General features: G+C 41.0%; 1 protein-coding gene across 17 annotated transcripts in view; it reads right to left on the bottom strand.

The window, feature by feature from the left end:
• Positions 1–21,520, bottom strand: part of PBX1 (PBX homeobox 1) — a 328,461-nt gene that overhangs the window by 73,583 nt on the left and 233,358 nt on the right. For all 17 annotated transcript variants that reach the window (XM_065518528.1, XM_065518568.1, XM_045395559.2 and 14 more), the window contains 4 exons: positions 20,368–20,612; positions 13,249–13,439; positions 5,494–5,629; positions 997–1,156 (listed from right to left, as the gene is read on the bottom strand). In XM_065518528.1, the coding sequence (XP_065374600.1) occupies positions 997–1,156; positions 5,494–5,629; positions 13,249–13,439; positions 20,368–20,612 (732 nt within the window). The remainder of the gene's footprint in view (positions 1–996; positions 1,157–5,493; positions 5,630–13,248; positions 13,440–20,367; positions 20,613–21,520) is intronic.

Below are 21,520 nucleotides of genomic sequence, written 5' to 3'. Positions count from 1 at the left end.
AAGCTTTGTGGTCAAAGATACCACAAGCTTTGTGGTCAAAGATACCTAACATTAACAAAGATGTCTAACATTAGGTTTGTAATCATATTATGATCAAATATATTTAAATTGATAACCTTTTAAGTTAGAATCATCAATTTTCTTAGCTGTGCACCCTAATTGAAGTCAAACCAAACTTATTTAATGAGAAAATACTTGTTTTTCCTTTACTGGAGGGGAAAAAAAAATTACCACATGCGTTCCATAGCCTACAAACACGAAGGTTATATTTTTTGCACTATTAACTATATTTTTTCACATGTAGAAATTCTGAACCGATGACACAAGGCACACCCCAGAATACAGTATTTTGACCTAAACTCTTAAATTAGTGATATAATGCATATTTCCTGAAATAAAACCTACTACATAGCACATGACCGATAATCATAAAGAAGACCAACAAAAAACAATAAAGAACAACAACTATAAACAATACATAGAAATATTCATAGCCTGGTTTTGCATACCAAAACATTCTAATAAGATATTTGCTAGAAGAGTAAATATTTCTGCATAGAATGCACGCTAATAGGTGACCCAGACATTATGTTGTTGGAACAGCAAAACTGACAAGGATAAAAACTTTATATAAAATGGGCCAAATGACAGAATCCCAATAGACTATCTCTAAGCATTATGTCTAACTTATTTATTGATATCCCTGAGGGGAGAATTTAGAAGTCTCATCAAGCTAACCAATTTACTTTGGTCTTAACTTAATAGACACATTAATGCAAACCTCCACACAACCCACCTTGTAAACAGTCTAACAGATTGCTCTCTGGAAATGAAAGGAAGAGCCCAAAGTGACATTAACATCCAAAAATACAATCGAATACAGAAATTAACCAATCAAAAGTCTAACAAATTAAAAGAAAATCAAAATGTAAGAAAAGCAAGTATAAAAATAGAGAACAATTCCTCCCCCCACCCCCAATCAAAGAAAAAACTAACCAGCTGAGTTGGGAGTTGAGGGTGAGTTAGCTTGGCTTCCATGGGCTGACACATTGGTAGCAGTGACAGCTGTTTTGGCAGCATAAATATTGGCTTCCTCTTGAAATTTACCTATGTTCTTCTTGTACCGGATTCGCTTATTTCCAAACCAGTTTGATACCTAGAGTAGTTTAATAAGATGAGAAAGTTCACATTTCATCCTTCAGAAACATTGCAGAAGAAAAAAAAAAAAAGGCTTTATGGGAGAGGTGAAGAGGTAAGCTAATTGGTCTTATCCTACTTGTATTAATAATTTGGCAACGTCAGTAAAAAGATCTGAAGTAAGAGCTTCAAAAGGACAACTACATGAAATGCGATTCTCTTGTTTAATATCACTAAAATTTAGTAAAACCACTGTGACAAAAATCTTCCTATAAAGGAGCTGCTCATTTAAGCTAGAACCCTTTTAATTTAGAGCAAGCATTTTAAATTTGCTTACATCTTCAGTTATGACACTAAAATATACCTAACATTTCAGGAGAAATGCCCTGAGTGTTCATCAATGCGAAAGCTGGCTTTATGCCATCAAAATACACAGACCTTTAAATGTCCATATAGGTGCTTTCATGTGATAGATTAATTGCAAATTTTTAGAAGTTACATGACTTTAATGTGGACTGAGATTCTTAGCTGTATTTCACGATAGACCTTAGGATCAATATAATTCAATCTACCAGATTGCACTGACTATTTTGTGTAAAGCTTGGTATTATCTACATAAGGAAAAACTGTAGCATACAAATGACTATCCCCTTGAATTCTAGTGTTTAAATGTTAAAGCCAGCAGACACAATAAACCTAATTTACTTTCATTTGTTAATTTATTTCCTTCATGTGGTTCACAGCAGGTGTCTTGGCTCCATTTGGTACCTCTGCTCCCTTCATACCAAGACCTCTGCCAGACACAAGGGGAGACACAGTTAAATTCAAGTTTTACCCCCATAATTCCTGCCCTGGGAAGGAAAGTTTTATATCCCACATTCCAGATATGATTTTGAACTAAAATGCTGAGGTTTTCATATAATTACAAACCAAACTCTGAATCTGGTGAGGGAAGGGGGAGTTGATACCACATGTACCACAGTTTACATATCATTTATATTTAACTCCCAAAGACAGCAGATAAAGAAAACTGTTGCAAAACTATAATTTTTATATTTACGTAAATATAATTTATAATAATATAACTTAATTTTTTAAATGCATTAGCAAACTTAAAACATCTTATAAGGATAGCACTGAAAGGCTTATACAACTTATACTATAGCAGAAATGTCAAGCCTTTTTTGAAAAAAAAAATCCGTCCGTACCACCACAATATTAGTAAACAAAAGAGAAAAAAATTCAATAAGAAAATGCTTTATTTATTGTAAATGCTGATGTCTACAGAAAAAGAGGTAAACTGGAGGAGGAAGGACACTTTTGGGTGTATTTCAGGATCACTGCATATTTAGTTTCACTTTGAAATTTATGTTTTTCTTGATATAACTTTCACTATTCGTAGGAATCGGTCATAATTATGGTTGCTTTTTGATTTATGGGATAGCAAAAGAAGAAAAAAGATAAGGAGATTTTTTTCTCAGATAACTGCACAAGCTGAAAGAAAAGGGAAAAAGATGAAAGTAATTTGGGAGGACTTTTGAAGAAGAAATACCTGAGGTCCAATTATATGTGAAAAAAAAAAATAAGCTGAAGGGGGTAGAGAGGGGACATGTTGTGGGAGTGATTCCCTTCTAAATGACAAGAATGGAACTGGTAGGAAGGTGCTAGGTCAGTTCAGGGACTTCCTGCATTGTCCAACAGACAGTGATCCAGACAATGTATACAGTGTTATCATGAATGAACTAATTATTCAACAGTCATGGACTAAGGGCCTAATATGCGTTAGGCACTAGGGATGTATAGATAACAGACACAGAATGAGACATAAAATACAGAAAGAATAGTAGGTTTTATAGGAAGAGTTTGATTCACATTTTGAGTAAGTTAATTTTGAAGAAGCTCTGGGCAGAGCCACGATGAAGTCCATTGGGAAGTAAAATATATGAGTTTGGTGCTGCAGGAGAGAAGTTCCATCAGGTATTCAAATGGAGGTATTATTTGTAGCTGTGAGCATGGAAAAGATTAAGTGTTAACTTCAAAGTTAAGTGTTCAAGGGGAAGTTGTTAAAACAACTTCTATTACAGATTTCACCCTCAAAGATTCTGATTCAGAATTAAGGTGACACTCAAGAATTTACATTTCCAACAGGCTCCCAGGGGATGCTGATGCTGCCTTCTGTGGATCACACTTCGAGTAGCTCTGGTATAGACAAGGGGCTCTTTAGGGATTTGGGGAGATACAGTCAACAGGCGGATTTCAGATAGATTTGGGTGTATGGGCAGCATATCTTTGTTTTGGGTCATGGGGTTTCAATAGCTTTTAGTGGATTTCAAAAGAATTTGTGACTTCAAAAAAAGACAATAATGATACAGTCCAAGAGGTATTCCCTGGCTTTGGGAACTAGGAGAAAGATTGAATAAATCATGTGATCCAACAAACCATGATTAGTAGATGGGGCAACTAAGACCCAAAAAGAAAGAGTGAGTTCCCTAGGATCCCACAGTTGACTCTTGTCAAAAATATGCTCCTTGCTTAATGCTCTTTCTATGATATCATATATTGTCTCCCATTGGACTTGTTTAACAATGGTAGCTTAGTTGCTTTGGGGAGAGACAGATGTGATGAGGAAGAAAGAATGGCATGACTTTGGCATGGGCAGAGGAAAGGGAAAGGTGACACAATATGTAAATAAGCATTTTAATGGACACACTATTTGTACCTTGAGTTTCCATAATGAAGGAAGTGAAGGTTGTGGGAACAGATCAGGATTTTAACTTGTATCCAGCTATACTACAAATTACCTCCAGGAGAATTCCTTTTACCTTCAACACGGAGTTGAAATTCTGAATTCCACACTTGGAATTCAGACAGCAGTAATTTAATTCTACTTTAAACGCAGAAGGTTCCAGGATAAAATTCACTGATTTAATATTTGCTCCTTGTTTGTGGTCCATACCTAGAAGCATTCCTGAAACATGCAGCAAGTATCAAAAAGCATTAATTCCCTTTTTTTGTGGACAAGGGGTCTAGATTTGGACAAGAATGGTGATAGCCCTAGAAAAAACTAGGCTACTTGAATTTCACCACTGACATTCCAGTTTCCCAGAATTGTCAAGACTGAAAATGACCTTCAGCTGGGTCAAAGCACCTAAGGAAGGCCCAAGTTAAAAAGGAGTCAATTCTTTCTGCTTTATCTGAAAGAATGTTTTCAAGGATATTTGCTGCTGTAAAATCATCTTAGTTTGTTGGGGAGGCTCGGCCAATCCCTTCATTGTCAATACCTTTTGTGGAGCTCTATATTCTGACTGGACCTAATTCTGTATAGGTAAACACAGGTTGATGGGATCAGCACCCTGCAGGGATCAACAGAAATCAGGATTCAATTCAAGGAGGTACAGATGCTTAGTTTATATAAAGGAGCATCTGCTTCATTTGAAAAGTGGTAAGTGAAATTTCTCACTACAGTAGTCTTCACTACTCCCTCCCCTCCCCAGTTTTAATGGAAATACCTGTACATTTAATTCTCCTGCATGTGACCAAATTCTAAGAAAAACTTTCTTCGACAGATTTCAGAACTATCACTATAGGTCTCAATTAGAAACCAGTGGTGGTATTTGAGGTTCAGACTGAATAAGAAGTTTGGGTGGATCTTTTGAGCGGACAAAATGTACGTACGTATAAATATTGCCTACTGTTCTGCTTCATATTCATATTGAAAACTCTAGGCCTATAACAATTTTATATCATGTATCTTTCCAAGTCAACAGACACCACCTGTTATGGTTATTGCTCTTTGGGGGAAGGGCGCATTCAGTGACATTTTATTCAACCATTCCAATGTAATCGCAGTGACATGTTAAAATTCCTACACTCCATCAGTTAGAGAGTCAGCACATCAAGAGGAGACATTTAAGTTCCTTTCATTTAAAAGGCTATATAACAACTAGTTCCATTCACTGACTCTTAAAGTTCCTGGGTTGGGCAAAAAATGGCTAAGGAATTGACTGAGTTTGAAAAAACAGCATGAGGAATGCAGGTAACTTCCCTAGTACACTTTAGACACCTCACCCATTTGAAGCAAAGGAGTGCTTGTTGGAAAGAACCCTAACCCTGTTTTTACACTGTACTCTACTTATTCTTCTCTTCCTTCTGCTGGTCCTTCTCAAGTTTTGCCAAGTACTTACCTAGAAACTCACTTATACACATATACATCAAGTGCTTACCTTGATATTTTAAGGCTACAGCTGATGGAACTTGCAAGGCATGAATGTCCAGTAAAGCAAGACCTCCAAGAGCCTGCCCTGGAGGCCCCACCATGGCCAGGCTACAGGCTGAGGCTTTTGAGGGGCTGCTTACCTGGGAGACTGTGATGCCACACTTCTTGGCTAACTCCTCTTTGGCTTCCTCACTGGGGTAAGGGTTGCTGAGATGGGAATAGAAATATTCATTCAGGATTTCTGTCGCTTGCTTGTTGAAATTCCGTCTCTTCCGCCTTTGTAAAGAGAAAGGAAACAATAACAAAAAGGCTCACACCAAATAAACATAAAATGGGAGAGAATAGAATCTACTTCTGGGAGAAGACAAATTTTTGAGCAAAAGGTGAATTGGAGCACATTTACTAAAAGGGGCTGGATGCCAAAACCATAACTAAAAGCATTTGCTCAATACTTCATTGTGTACCATCTGGGCACCAAACAGAAGAGTGGTCATGGATATTTTTGCAGAGTAGTGAGGAGCATAAAGTTTCAAAATTCGGGCCATCTTGGTTTGTTCACTCTGTCACCCAGGTTGGAGTGCAGTGGTGTGATCTTGGCTCACTTTGAACCTCCACCTCCCGGGTTCAAGCGATTCTCCTGCCTCAGCCTCTTGTGTAGCTGGGATTACAGGCACACACCACCACACCCGGCTAATGTTTGTATTTTTAGTAGAGATGGGGTTTCATCATATTGGCTAGGTTGGTCTCTAACTCATGACCTCATCATCTTCCTGCCTTGGCCTCCCAAAGTGCTGGGATTACAGGTGTGAGCCATTACGCCCAGCCCCATCTTGGTTTTGAATCCTGGGTCAATTGAATATCAGCTGGGTAATTTTGACCAGCTTCTTCAATGAAAGTGAAGAGGGTCATACTGACTTCACAGGGTGAGAGTAGGGAAGAGATGAGACCACACAAAGACAGCATTCAGCACAGCGCCCAACACATGGCAGGTGCTACTACAGCTTGGTCTTTCTTCTTACCACGTTCCAGGCACTGGGCCTTACCCCTCCCTCTTGGCAATCAATTCAAGTTATTCATTTTTCACAACTACTGAGGTGGATATGATTATTTGTATTTACCGATAAAGAACAGAGCTCAAAGGTCACTCAGCTGGTATGTAACAGAGCCAAGGTATTAATTCAGGTCTGACCGACAACAAAACCCAGTCTCTCTCTTCTACACAAATGAGCTCCTCACAATTACACAGAGATTCTGCAGCCATAAGTTAAAAATAAGTTATCATGTTCTTTCCATTCTATCCCCATGTAAATGCACGTAACATTCTTAAAAGGCATCTGGAGAAGAGGGCACAGAACTGACTGAAATTAACCCCCAACAGCTTGACCTCCCTCAGGAGATGAAAAGTGGCACTTCTTAAGCAAGAACAGCTGCTAAATGGTAAAACAAAAGCCCACAGAATTCTTTTTCACATACAGGTTGCCAAAAAGGAGAAAATCACTTTTTTTGAATAAAAGCATTTTTCTGCCTTAAAAAAGAAAAAGTGCTAATTGAACTAATTTAAAGTGAGAATCACTTTATCGCTTCCTGACAATGAAGGCCTGTGGATAGCTGAGGGCGTTGCAGGCTCATTGCAGGGGCTGGCTGGCCCTCCTTAAAGTTGTGGGTCCTTCATGTTTAAATTAGCTTGCTTAGCACTTCTGCCTTTCTTGCTTTTATTAAAAGCTTTTCCTTATGGAAAAAATGTCCAGAACATCCCTGATTATGCCAGGATATAAGATTTCCCAATTTAGCCAACAGAAAGCACTGATGGCCTTGCTAGACAGGAAATTCAGCTAATATTGTATTTTCAGGGTCCTGCTTGGATTAATTAACACAATAAAGTGCCTGATTTTACCGGATGAACACCATCTGTCCACAGGTATTAACCACATCTGTCCAGATTATGCCAAGCCCAAGTCACTCTCCTAAATCATGCTGAGTTTCTGGGTCACTCAGCATCAGAAATTGTACAGATTGGATTTAAAAGCCCAACTGCAAAGTGGGCATGTGTTAAAAGCTCTTGCATGATGGGAATTTGAGGAAGATAGCCAAGTGACTAACACAGTCTGCAGGCCAGGCTTTAGATCACCTTTGGCTTCTCTTTCTTCTTCGCCTAAAGAAGACTGTTGTTTTAGGCCTGGGGAACTGGACCCTGAAGGCTCCCTAATTGGGAGAGCCTCCGTTCCCTCATTCAGTTGTTTGCATTAGCATTACTGTGTATTTTTTGGGACTCTTCCAATTGAGCTCAAAGGAAACCTCCCTGGAATGAGCTGGTGGTATGCGGATGGTGCAGACAGCTGTTCCCAGCTCTTCTCTCCTTGTGATGTGCAATCTTCCCTAGGTGGTCTCATCTACTCTGATGGACTCGCTTATCACCTCTTTTAGTAGCTGTCTTAATCTAGGGTGTTTGAAATCCTAGGATCAGGATTTTTCAGAATTTCAAGAAACCTAGTGAAAATAACACCTTTCTACCATAAGGTTGAGCTAACTGAGACGCCTGGTTTCTTTGCTTTGGCTTGAAGTGTTATCACCTTGCTGAGTTAACATTTGTGATTTCAAACCAATGAGTAGCTTTGTGAGTTGGGCATCAAGGTTTTGAATTTAAGAAATTTGGAAGTTAATTAAATATTACTGGATAAACATGGTGTTTTAGGGACAGAAAATTTTTGAAGCACAGGGTCCACGGGGGAAGTTTTTTATAAAAGACTCATGATAGTGAGATGTGTAGACGTCACAGACATACACTGCTAACTACCAAATTTGTTATCTCCTGCCCTAATACCTCTGCTAAGAGCCACTGGCCCATTTATGACTGCAGACTCCAAGCATCTTCAGACAAACTGTTTCCAAAACTAAGATCACCTTTTACCCAAATCAGCTCCATTTTCCTTGTTAGCCTTATTATTTAGTGACATTACTACAGATATAGTTCATTATATTTGCTAATTTGTTCATTCCTTCATTCATCCATTCATTCAAAGATTTGAGTACCTAGCATGTGCTAGAAACTAGGAGTTTCTCAACTCTTCCTGCTTTCTTACCTTCATCAAATGATTGCCCCCTAAGCAAGTCCTGCCAGTTCTACACTTTCAAATCAACCTCTTTTGTTTCATTCTAATTGTGCTGCTATTTGTGAAGTGAGTGAAGAGGAGCCACTGCCTATTGTACGACTGTATGACTAGCGCTGTCCAAGAGTACTTTGTGCAATGAGTGAAATGTTCTATATCTCTGCTGTCCAATGCAGTAGTCACTGGCTACGTGTGGCTACTGAGCAGCTGCAATGTGGCTACTGTAACTAGAGAGCTAATTTTTAAATGTTTATTCATTTTAATTTAGTATTCAGTTAACTTACAATCAAATAGCTATATACCAGAGCAACACTAGATCAATGCTTTCCCAAGAAGCCCTCTTGGAAAAAGATTGTAGCTCTGGGGACACCATCAAAAACATAAAATATCTTTGGAACCTCTTGTTTTAGTCCACTCTATAATATAGCAATGTTTATCTTAAAATAAGAATATTTTCTTTGGAATACTTATGTAAAATGTGAAAAGTATTTCAATTTATTCTGTGTGGTGCCAGTCTGAGGAGCACAGGCTTCAACAATTGTTCTTTACATTGTCTTTTCTCCAGTCCAGCTCATCTTCAAGAGACTCACTAGAGTAATCTTTCTAAACCATAGATATGTCACTAATCATTATAAAATTTAATAATAATGTGTATATAAACAACAATGTACAATAGTATATAACAGTAATATATAACACAGTAATCATTATGATAGCTGAATTATGATGTGAATATTATGTACCAGATACTATAGTAAGATTTATTCCTATTTTACAGGATTATCTACATTTTACAGGTAAGAAAACCGAGTCTTGGGAAAATGAGTCACAGGGTCATAAAGGTCATCAGGGTTGTAGCCAGAATTTGAATCCAGTGCAATTTTATGTGATAACTTCCCATACTTCTTCTTTAAATAGCTCTGAGGGTTTCTGCTGTTTGATAGGATAAATTTAAAATCTTCACTGGTACAGTTAAGGTTTTTCAGTGGATCTTTCCTATCCCTAGTGCCTCATTTCCCCTCAATCCTACATATGCTCTGAACAATTTCATCTAGCCACATCATATGCCTCTGCATTCCCCAAAGACTCGTGGCTTTCATGCTCCTGTGGCTCTTCACACCACCCTGCATCTTTCTCTCCCACAACATCCGCCACAGATTTACATATGTTTCCCCAACTAAACAGCAAATTCCTCAAAGGCAGAGGACAGATCTCACTCATATTTGAAACCCTTGTGTCTAACACATAGTAAGCACTCAAGTAAGGAATGCTTGCTGAAGTAGAATTACGTTGTTTATTTTGCTGTCATTCCTTCTGTTTGGCAAACATCCTGCTCCTCTGAGACTCAGTATTTTTCCGCCCTCTCTCTGGATCCTTTCCTTCAGGTGGAGTAGGTAGATGAATGAACTGAATGTGTAACATGTGGTGTTATGTGTAGTTGGAACAGTATTTGTCCTATGAGCTCTTTGAAGGTAGCACCCACATTTATATGCACTTTTTTCATCTTTGATGTTCCAGTGGCTACTATAACATCAGGCAGATAGTAAGAGCTCAGTTAGATAAACCAGTAAATCCAAGCAGAGTGCCAGTGTGACCAGACTAGACCTTCTTGGATGTCCTTTCCTCTTTCTTGCCATCCTCTCTTTGGCAATATACTTTATGTAATCCCCTCTATTGCAGTGAAGTATACAGACATACTTTTAATTATCTGGTTATGTTACTGTTATTTCCAGCAAAATGTTATAGAAAAACAGTTAAGATTACTGCTTGAAAATCAGTTAGATAGTTTATAAGTTCTCTCCCTCTTTTAACTAAAAAAAAAAAAAAAAATGTTATTTATAGTCCTGATAATAAACTTACCAAGTTGTATGGCACAATGCTTGGTATATAGCATGACATGAGAAATGTTGAATGAATGAATGAATGGAATTTTTAAGTTAAACCTTCCTGGTACAGTTAAGTCAATCTAAGGAAGAGAGACAGGAAATGACTTGAGTGGGATAAACCTGGGCCCAGAGAGGAGTTGAGGAGTGTGGTGGACAGAATTCCAGAACTGTAGACCCTGGTGTACACACCTTCCCTGTGAGTGGATGGCATAGGAAATATGATGAGGTTCCTCATCAGCTGACTTTGAGTAAATGAAAGGGAAGATTTGATTAAAGCCTTAAAATGGAAAGTTTCTCCTACGGGCCCTCAGCAAGAAAACAGGCAGCCAAACTGTGAACTGCCTATTGAGAAGGGCAGCCTCTCGGAACTGAGGCCCTCGGTCCTACAATGAGAAGGAAACGAATTCTGCCAACAACCAGAACAAGCTTAGAAGGAGACTCTGAGCCTCAGATGAGATCACAGGCTCAGCTTATAAGCTTGATTACAGATTCGCTGTGACTAGGGCAGAAGATCCAGCTAAGCCATGCCCAGGCCCCTGACCAACAGAAACCGTGCGATAATAAACTTGTGTTGTTTTAAGCTGCTTAATTTGTGGTAATCTGCTACGCAGCAATAGAAATCTAATACAATGAGTGTTCCACAACAAAGTAGGAACACTCAATTCTACACACCTATTAGATTACAAAGACTAATCTTATTACTAAATCAAGTCCTCTTTGTATTTTATTTGTCTTCCATGAAATCTTTTTTGGTGAGGCCCTGCCCATCAGATGCATGGTTTAGAGGAGCATGTGAATATGTGCAGTGAGTGTGTCTTTCTTACTAAGTTTGCTTAGCTATCTCTCCCAACTACAGTTAGTGACGCTGGAGGCACTGATATGAATTCCCCAATCAGGATGTCTGGCAAACATTTGCTTTTGAACTGAGAAGGCCATTTGCTCAGCCTTAGGCTGGAATCTGGGGTCATGTTCTTTCACTGGTAATAAATATACCCCCAAAATGAAATGATAGTAACAGTGACAATAGGTTAGTTGTTTTCGTTTTGAATCTTGGCTCAGAAGCAATGATTCAAAGGTTGTAACCAAAGCAAGAAAAAGACCCTGTCTTAAAGTGATTGTCTGTCTGGTGCCAACTGGAACACTCTAGGCAAAGGCCGGTGGAAGTGAAAGAAACTTGTAGACAAAGTTCTCCAAGCTTTGTGTCTGTTACAGTCTGACCTTCAACTGGGCACAGTGGAATTACTGAGAGAAGATATCCAATGAGACAATTAATTCTGCTCCTCCCGTCTCTCTGCTTACTTTCTTGAAAAGAACTCAGTCTGGAGCCAACTGTTCTTTTTTTTTTTTTTCAATACCTGCCAACATAAATACTAACTCCAGCATTTTAACTAGAGGAGTTACCATGGAGATGTAAGCAATACACGCAGGGTGGCAGTGGCACAGAGGAAGGACCCAAACAGAGGCCACCAGTCACTTGCACTTTGCACTATGCAGAACAGGCTGTATTAAAGAAGCCAGGCAGACAGCAGGCCATGGGTGAGGGAGAGGCACAGAGGATCCTGCTTTAGGGTGATTTTGCCTATTTCCATTCCACTACTATACCCAGTTGGGGAAAACTACCTTCGTTTTTACTTTCTCTTGACTTGTTCTATGGAATTCTACTGGCCCAGAGTTACATTTTGCTAGCTGGCATTCTCGTGTTCTAGTCCATGCAACCCAAAACACATTGACTAAAGGGAGTGAGGAGAAGATGCCAGGGCGTTTTAAAGAGGTTCAAGGACTGTAAAGACCACAATTGTGAAGACAGACAGAAATGCAGGTAGGAGAGCTGAAAAAAACATGATCTCGGGGTGAAAAAATTCAAGAGGAGTAATATATCATTTTATCTGATTGAAAAGAGACAAAATTATAGACTGTGAAGTGGTACACTGACCCTGACATATCTAACGTCCTAACGATAAAAATAACAGATTGGTATTATTATCAAGAATTTAAATATGAATGGTATCTGAATTCACAGATGACGAATTTAAGACAAATTCTAGATCACAAAGCATACCAAAATCAAAATGTATTTGCTAGATGAATTATCAAAATATTCTTCTAGAGTAGATGAAAGATATGACTATTACTATTTTACAGGCTGGATAACAGAAGCAAAAGGAATCAAAGGGATTCACATAAATCTATCGGTCTAGAGAGTAGGGGAACCAAGAGATGATAGTTGTTCTGGGTTCTCAGTTCTTGTCTTCTTTTAAAGGTCCTTTCTATCCATGGTTTCTTCAACTGAATGCCCTGAACTCACAAGTAAGGACATGAGCAGCAATGCCAGATGGAAACCATCAAACCAAGTTGGCCCATGTTAGACCATCTCCTTGTCCCTCTATGTCCAAAGTGCCATGTCTTATTCATTTCTGCACTCCTAAAATTAGCCCAGAGACAGCAATTTACTTAGAAATATTTGTTGAATTGAGTGCACTCTCGGTCCATCTACAGGGTGGAAAAGATCCCAATTTCCAAGCAAATGGAATAAACTTTATTGAAGAGAGCCTGTCGTGATAGAATGCTAGTAAGACAGCTGCAGGCCCATAGTTACAAGACGCATCTATAAGAGAGGTACCTAGTGCTATGAAAAGAAAAAAAAATCTCACTGTACCTAAGTCCTCCTTGCTGCTACCCACAGTGCGTAACATAGTGATAAAGATCACCTCCTGCAACCATGTATTTTCCTGGTACTGTGTGAAACCAATGACCTATCTAGTCTCGCAGAACCATTCTCAGGGTACCATTTGGTTCAGTGTTGATGGGGTGAAACTAGAGCCTATAAGGGTGGCCAGCTATGGACTCTAGCCCCAGATCAGTGACTCCCACAGAGGGCAGGACAGCCCCATGGGAGACTCACCGCGCATCCAGAAATCGGGAACGCAGGATCATCACGGCCTCGCACGTGCTCTGCTTGAGCTGCATCTGGATGGAGCTGAACTTGCGGTGGATGATGCTGACCATCCGCTCAATCTCCTTTGGGGAGATAGGCCTGGTCCGGCTTTGCTCTCGCAGGAGATTCATCACGTGGGTGGTGAACTCGTTGCAGGCCTGGAATGGCAAGACAATAAACACAGTCATTGCAGGTCCAAGCCTCAATGCGTATCAAGTCTATGACACAAGGAGCATGTGGGCTTTTCTACAGACTTGTGCAAATAAAGAAAACTAAGATAGTTTGTGGTAGACGTCCATTTCAGCCCCTATGGCTCTAAGTTTTGGCGATAATGTTGAATTTTTTTAAGACACAAAAAAATTTCTTAATCATTTTATCTTAATTTTTTTTCCATGATTTTACTACAGTAAAATGTAAGCATATGACTTCTGGTATAAAACACACTACACCACCCTTTGTCCCAAAGTTAACAGTCAAAGAGAGTTTGGGGTCAAATGTATCATGTGCTTTCTGCCTTGCTCATTATTTCTGATATAGGAGTGCTTCCAAATACTCAATTTTAGAATGCATAAACAGCCAAAAGAGTTTAAATGGAATCATGGAATTAAAAGCTTTGATAACTCTTCTGGGAGATTTCTCATCCATCTATTTCTGTTTCAAGTTTTATTATAAGAACTTCCTCTCCTGCTCTGGCCTTCTGAAGATCCACTATGTCTGTAACACAAAGGGAATCTGTCCCCAGGGGTCTTAGAGAAACAGCATCAAAACATGATTGAGAGGATTCAGGAACTATCCCTGCAGAAATAAAAATTCTCAGGTTATAAACTAGCATATCATCAGCTCCGGAGGTGGAGTTGAAAATCGTATTTCCCCACCTCCTTATTTAACAGGGAGAAAAACTGTGGCCCAGAGAGGTGAAGGGACATTTCCACAGGCACAAAGCAAACATGAAGAGGCAGAAGTAGCGCCTGAGCCCTTCCTATTTTAGGCCATGGCCTCTGTCCTTTTCCAGAGTCTGAACTTACCCCTCTGAAAACTCCTGCCCTCTCTTTTAGTTACTATGACTTACTTAGCATCCATAATCTGGTTTCCTTAGCTGAGCATTCAGTAAAACATCTATTCACGGATTCACTCAAAGCAATACTGTAAAACTGTATTCGATTCACAACAAAAAAGGCAAGATGATGCTTTGAGAGTTAAAGAACTAAAGACTGAATTGCTCCAACTTTGTTTTTTTTTTTTTTTGAGACAGTCTCGCTCTGTCGCCCAGGCTGGAGTGCAGTGGCGCGATCTCAGCTCACTGCAAGCTCCGCCTCCCGGGTTTACGCCATTCTCCTGCCTCAGCCTCCCGAGTAGCTGGGACTACAGGCACCCGCCACCTCGTCCGGCTAGTTTTTTTGTATTTTTTAGTAGAGACGGGGTTTCACTATGTTAGCCAGAATGGTCTCGATCTCCTGACCTCGTGATCCACCCGTCTCGGCCTCCCAAAGTGCTGGGATTACAGGCGTGAGCCACCACGCCCGGCCTGCTCCAACTTATTTAACAGCAGAAACACGCTCGTTATTGATAACATTGCACTGCCGTTGTCACATGTGTCGATAACGCAGTAACAGTAACAATAGTACACATTTACTGATTATTCACCTAAGAAATCTTTTGAGGTTGGTTGGCCAAAGGTACATAGGCAGGTGCATCCACTGGGCTGTGTCTACACTGGTGAATGGGAGGCCTGGGTTTTTGCCCCCGCCTCCGTGAATGTTTGGGCACATCCTTTCACTACTCAGTGCCTCATTTAATTTACCCAAAAGTGGCTTTAATCACTCCTGACCCTCCAGCAAGGTTAACGGCACCCACACTCCTGTGCTATGACCTGCAGACTGAGCAAATCCCCCACAGGAACACAGCAGAGAGGCTGAGTGCGAGCACAGCCTGGGTTCACAGCTCCTGCCTCTGGGACTCACTTGGCTGTGAGATCTTCAAAGTTACTTAATGTATCTGTGCCTCGTTTCTCTAATTTGTGAAACCGAGATGACAACACCCACCTCATAAGGTGTAGTAAGGATTAAATGAGTTACTATATGTGTGCCTGGCCCTACAAACACATGTCACAATTATCTCTTCAAAATATAGATAACTTAGAAATCCAGCATATTTGGATATATCGATAACCGGGTAAACTTCTCCAGAGTTCAATTTCCCTCTCGGTAAAAGTAAAGGTGGTGATAAATACCTCCTTTCTACTCTACGGGCCTATACAGAAGATATACCCATAGAAGATTGGGTCCTTCTAGCATGTTCCTCTCCACTCTCCATGGAAAAGGGCTATATAAACATGAGATCTATATAGTAAGTTCATTCCCTAGCCAGCCCCAGCACCCAGAACTGTACAACCAAGAGAAGGAAATAAAACCTGGCAGCAAGTTCACTGAAATCTGGAGACCACAGGATGGAGAGTGGAGGGCTAGGCACATAGCAAGCATCCCAGCCGCCTTTCTAGAGAAACAACCTCCCACAGGGCTGCAGCCTCCCCACCTCGTCTGGGCTTAAAGAGAGGAGGGGCTGGATGTGAGGGAGGATTGTCAAGTGCACCAGCTCTCAGCTGGGAAGCCAGCTGAGAGTGCTCGGCTAATAATCATATGCTTCATTATGGTGAATACAAATACTCACAATATCTGACGTTTATTCAGGGCACTGTATCCCGGGGCCCTTTCTGCTCTTCACGAAACAGACAGTGGAGTCGTTTCACCCACTGCTGAGGTGGAGCAAAGCAGCTGCTAAACAGCTGCCGAGGAATGCACAGCAGAGAGCAGAGCAAAGCTCCAAGTCCGTTTGAGATGGACAAAGCATAATGATCCAGATTGTTCCAGTACCTGGGAAGGAGCTATCCACACTTCCTCCTCACTTCCCTCAAGCCTTGTACCTAAAGAAGCTGGGCTACTTCCCACAGGACAGGCACTCACAATGTGACAGGAATGTGAATACTTGGGGTTACAACTGTTAATTAAATAAAACCCTCACATGCTGAATGTTTCTCAACAGAGGAGACAGTACTGTAGGCTGTAATAAAAGAACCCCCAAAAACCCCCCCAAAGAAACCGTTACTTTCTGGGAGCTCAGGCTGCCTCCACAGGGCAGAGGGATTTCGAATAGACCTCCCAGGTTACAGGGCAACATTGTTTGTGGAAGCAGACAATGAAAGGGAAGCCTTTCAAAAGTCTCGTATAAGGTTTAAGTTTACATCCTGAACTATAAGACCTATCTTCTTCCTTGACTCCTTCAAAAAGATGGATTGGATTGAGATCCAAGGATGAGACTGGATTTGGCTGCCAATCTCATCAACAAAAGTAACTGGGATCTCAGGGCTGTCTTAGCTATGAACTGAATTAACCCAGTTCAGTTCAACATTAGAGATTTAGTCCTGCCAATTCCCCAACAGCATTATTTACAAAAGCTAAAAAATCCTACAAAACCACAGGATTTTTTTTTTTTTAAGTAGATCTTGGAATAAAATTCAGGTTTCTGACATCATGGTTTTATCTATTATAATATGCCAGCTCTTAAATACCTTATAGTGCTGGGCGTGGTGGCTCACGCCTGTAATCCTAGTACTTTGGGAGGCTGAGGCAGGCGGATCACATCAGGAGATCGAGACCATCCTGGCCAACATGGTGAAACCCCGTCTCTACCAAAAATACAAAAATTAGCTGGACATGGTGGCACACACCTGTAGGCCCAGCTACTTGGGAGGCTGAGGCAGGAGAATCGCTTAAACCCCAGGTGGAGGTTGCAGTGAGCTGAGATCGTGCCACTGCACTCCAGCCTGGGCAACAAAGCGAGACTCCGTCTCAAAAAAAAGTCTCCTGATGGTTTCTTTATGTAATAACCTCAGGGTGAAACAATGGCTGATTCAGGTAGTTTTTTGTATTGTTTTGTTTTTGGAGGGATAAGGGTGAGGGTGAGCTACAGCAGTTAATTATTGTGTAGTTATCTGCCATCACCATGCCAAAAATAAAACAACAGAATTAATTATTAAGTAACCAATTTGGTAATTTCAGGTAGGTATTACTAAAATACTGACACTTTCACTTGACCAAGGTTTTCTATTTTTAAAAAATCCCCATAAGGAACTGTTACAGGAAAATGAAGAAGATATATCTCTCAGACACACTAGCTAGAAGGTTAATAGCATAATTTCCCTACAATCTGCTGTTTACTATAATTAACAACACAACTAATATTAATAAGTTATTAAGCATCCAAAATATATTAAGCAGTATTCACTTCTTAACTAGAAAATGCCCATATAAACAAATAGATGACATTTTAGCACTTTTAAAAATAATAAATACAGATGACCACCACAACTTCTACACTGAACATAATTTGTTTCTGTACTGATGGAGATTTTAAGCTCTCAATTTCCAACATCTTTATTGTTTAGAATAGCTAAGTCCCCACAGGGAGTTTCTGAAGAGAATATTCTTATCACAACCCTCTCTTAGGTGCCAGTAATCTAGTCCAAGGAAGTAACAGAGAGGACAACCTGGCTACTCCATTGTGGAAAGACATCCACATTCTCTTCTTACAAAGTGGTGTCAGGCATCGTTCTAATAAGAGCCCTTGGGGTAAGGGTCAAATCCTGGATTCTAGGGCAAATTCTCTCCCTCATTAAATGTGTGACCTCCACCACATCTTAACCTCTTTCATCTCCATTTCCTCACCTGTATCAAAAGGGAGAGGATGGCAGTACCTGTCCTGGGTGCCCAATCTCAACATTGCCTTGAGGAGCAAGTACCATTATGTCAGCCACAGAGTTTTGTGATTGGTGACATGCTATTGAAATGTACTACAGCTGTCATGATTTTTTAGTCATTTTGGATGAGGATGGAAGAATGATAAGAAGGTTTAAATCAAGGAAGCAGTTCTACGTTGCTGGCAACCTGAGCTCAGACTAAAGACAGTTTTCAACACCTCCCAACCTAACATCCATTGCAGTTACGGTTTAGTGAAGGAAGTCACACTCTGGGCTTGTCTTGTGTCCTGTTCTTTGGCATGAGTTAACCTGGAGGACAAATCTGAGGACAGCTTGCTATGCCAGAGGACAGGGTTATTGGTGAAGGCGAAGTAGGAAGAACATTGGGTAATAAGAACCCAAGAGGTCAGCGAGAGGTCTGTCCCCATTTGCCTTCCAAAATTACCCTTTTAGGTTAGGGCAGACTGCAAATTCTAAACGATGGTCATGGCTGGGGAAACTGTCCGAGTTCAGCCAGCTCTCTGAGCTCAGCATTGCCTGGGATCTGGGGAAATGTCTATAGGAGCCAACACTGTGGCAAGAACATTTGTTCTTTCCCAAGGCGGCAAAGGAGGATGACTCACAGCTTCTTACCACAGCTTGCTTTCATTTTCCTCCCCTTCACCCTCCCTACACCTTGTCTGATGGTCAAATTTCACTATTCTTGGCTTCACAGCAATTTTTTTGCCCTCATAAAAGACAGGATTTTGTAGAAATCCATTCCAAAGGTAGATAGGAGTGCAGTAATGAAACTTTATTCACTTTAAATTTTAAAATGCCTATTTCTATTTTAAAATTTAAATTTTCTATTAAGTTTGCATTTGCCTTCTATCTAGTTATGAGTGGACTGCACAGGGTCTTCTACCTTCCACTTTTTCTCTCTCTTCTTTTTTGGCTTTTAAAAAGGAAGGGGCCGGGTGTGGTGGCTCATGCCTGTAATCCCAGCACTTTGGAAGGCCGAAGCAGGTGGATCACCTGAGGTCAGGAGTTTGAGACCAGCCTGGCCAACATAGTGAAACCCTGTCTCTACTAAAAATACAACGATTAGCTGGGTATGGTAGCGCCTGCCTGTAATCCCAGCTACTCAGGAGGCTGAGGTAGGAGAATTGCTTGAACCTGGGACATAGAGGTTGCAGTGAGCAGAGATCGTGCCACTGCACTCCAGCCTGGGTGACAGAGTGAGGCCCCATCTCAAAAACAAAAAAAGAAAGAAAGAAAAGAAAAAGAAAAGAGGGGAAGGGAAGGGAATGATTCAATGAGAGTAAGGTAATGGAGAACTTCAGTACAATGTTGCATCACAAGAGGTAACAACAAACTTACCTATTATCTAAATGAAAAGCTGCTGTTAAAGAACTCCTGATAAAGTAGCATGCTTACACTAAACAGAGGAACTAGGGTTGCTATATAGATGTGTGTATGTGTTTGTGGGGAGGATGGGATGGGGGTTCTTTATTAGAGAGGGGCTCTGTTATAATCAGGAGACCCTACATGTATTGCTTTGTAGTTAACAGCCTTTCTTGCCCTTTTCTTTATGTAAGTTTTATGGTCCTTCACATCCGTGACTCCAAATCCACAGATCTGTGCCACCCATCAGCTTTCAGAATTGAGTATGCAGAACACTGAGTCCCACAGACCAGTGCCCGGATTAGAATCCCAGTTTGTCTGGCTCCATGGGTCTCCTGAACCCTTTAACCTTTTAACAAAGGATGATGTGTATCATATTCCATACCATATATTAGGTCAAAGAGGGAGTATGTTTAACTCTCATTTGAACTGAGTCTGGGTAAAGTGAGGGACTCTAGGGCCAAGTTTTAAACACTTTCCCATAGGATACTATGCGCACCCAGAAAAAGTATAATCCTCCTAATACATAAGGAAAACACAAGGGCCAGAGAAAAACCTCCCACCTTCTGGCAGGTTAGCTGGTGACTCTGCTGATCACCTACAGCGCCTGGGTGAGAGCCAGGACTGCCCATTAGAGGCACACATTCTGGAGTCCAGGCATGGAGTGTTCCTTCTATGCATGATTCATGTTTCCTTGAAATCATCACTTACAGCGTTGCACATTTTTTAATGCCTTTACCTCCACTGAACGCCTAGGTTTTTAACAGTTGAGACCAGGACTTGGCAGACTGAAGTTTGGCCAGGGCTCTGTGGCCAGGCAGGGGATGCCGGGCACAAGGACGCCAGCACCTGGGAAACGTGAGCCGCTCGTCTCTACAAGCCCCAGGGTTGTGCTTCCTCTACCCTTTCCTAAATGACCTGGGTGCTGAGCCCCAGGTGGTTCTGGTTACCTGCTCGTATTTCTCCAGCTCCGTATGGTAGATTTGTCTGATCTGTGAGAGTTTGGCTCTGTAATCTGAATGTTCCACTGAGTTGTCTGAACCTGCCCCTCCAGAAGCCGCCGCAGCTGCCGCTGCTGCCGCCGACCCTCCGCCCTTCTCAGGCCCCGCCACGCCTTCCGCTAACAGCATGTTGTCCAGCCGCATCAGCTGGGGGTCTGTGGGCTCCTCCTCCTGGGCTCCTCGGATACTCAAAACTACAGAAAAGGACAAAGGGAAGAGAGCGTTAATAGTAACCCAAGAAAGAAAATTAAAAAACAAAACACATTTGTGTTCTTTGGCTAAATAAGCTGCCAAATTACTTGCAAGATGCCATTTGAGGAATAGAAGAAAGGCTGGAAAAAGAGAAACCGAGAGGGTGAGCAAATGAAGGAGGTACTTGCTGTCTTCCAAAATTACACTCCACTTGTATGTGGAATCTAGAATAATCACATTTATAAGAGGCAGAACGCAGAATAACGGGTACCATGAGTTGGGGAGAGGAGTGGGGAGCTATTGTTTAATGAGCACAGAATTTCACTTTGGGAAGCTGAGTTTTTGAGATGGCAGCAAAATAATACAAATGTACTTAATGTCACTCGACTGTACACTTAGAAATAGTTTAAAATGGTAAATTCAGCCAGGCGTGGTGGCTCACACCTGTAATCCCAGCACTTTAGGAGGCTGAGGCGGGTGGAACACAAGGTCAGGAAATCGAGACCATCCTGGCAAACATGTTGAAACCCCATCTCTACTAAAATACAAAAAATTAGCCAGGCCTGGTGGCGCACACCTGTAGTCCCAGCTACTCGGGAGGCTGAGGGAGGGGAATACCTTGAACCCAGGAGGCGGAGGTTGCAGTGAGCCAAGATTACACCACTCACTGCACTCCAGCCTGGGCGACAGAGCGAGACTCCATCTCAAAAAAAAAAAAGTAATTATAACAAAATATATTTTTTACTTTTATCCCCATACTAATTTCAGTTTAAGGAAAAGCATTTCCCTCTTTCTCATTTTAAATTTCCGTAAGTTTGTGGTTTTGTGCTCATTGCCTTTCTTTGCAATGTTTGATCAGTTTAAATTTTTCATTTCCAAAATCACCTAAGGTACATGAATCCAGTACATT

This window comes from Macaca fascicularis, chromosome 1 (genome assembly GCF_037993035.2).
Source record: "Macaca fascicularis isolate 582-1 chromosome 1, T2T-MFA8v1.1".
NCBI lineage: Eukaryota > Metazoa > Chordata > Mammalia > Primates > Cercopithecidae > Macaca > Macaca fascicularis.
The sequence above is the reverse complement of the archived record's forward strand: the minus strand, read 5'-3'. Positions and strand labels throughout refer to the sequence as shown.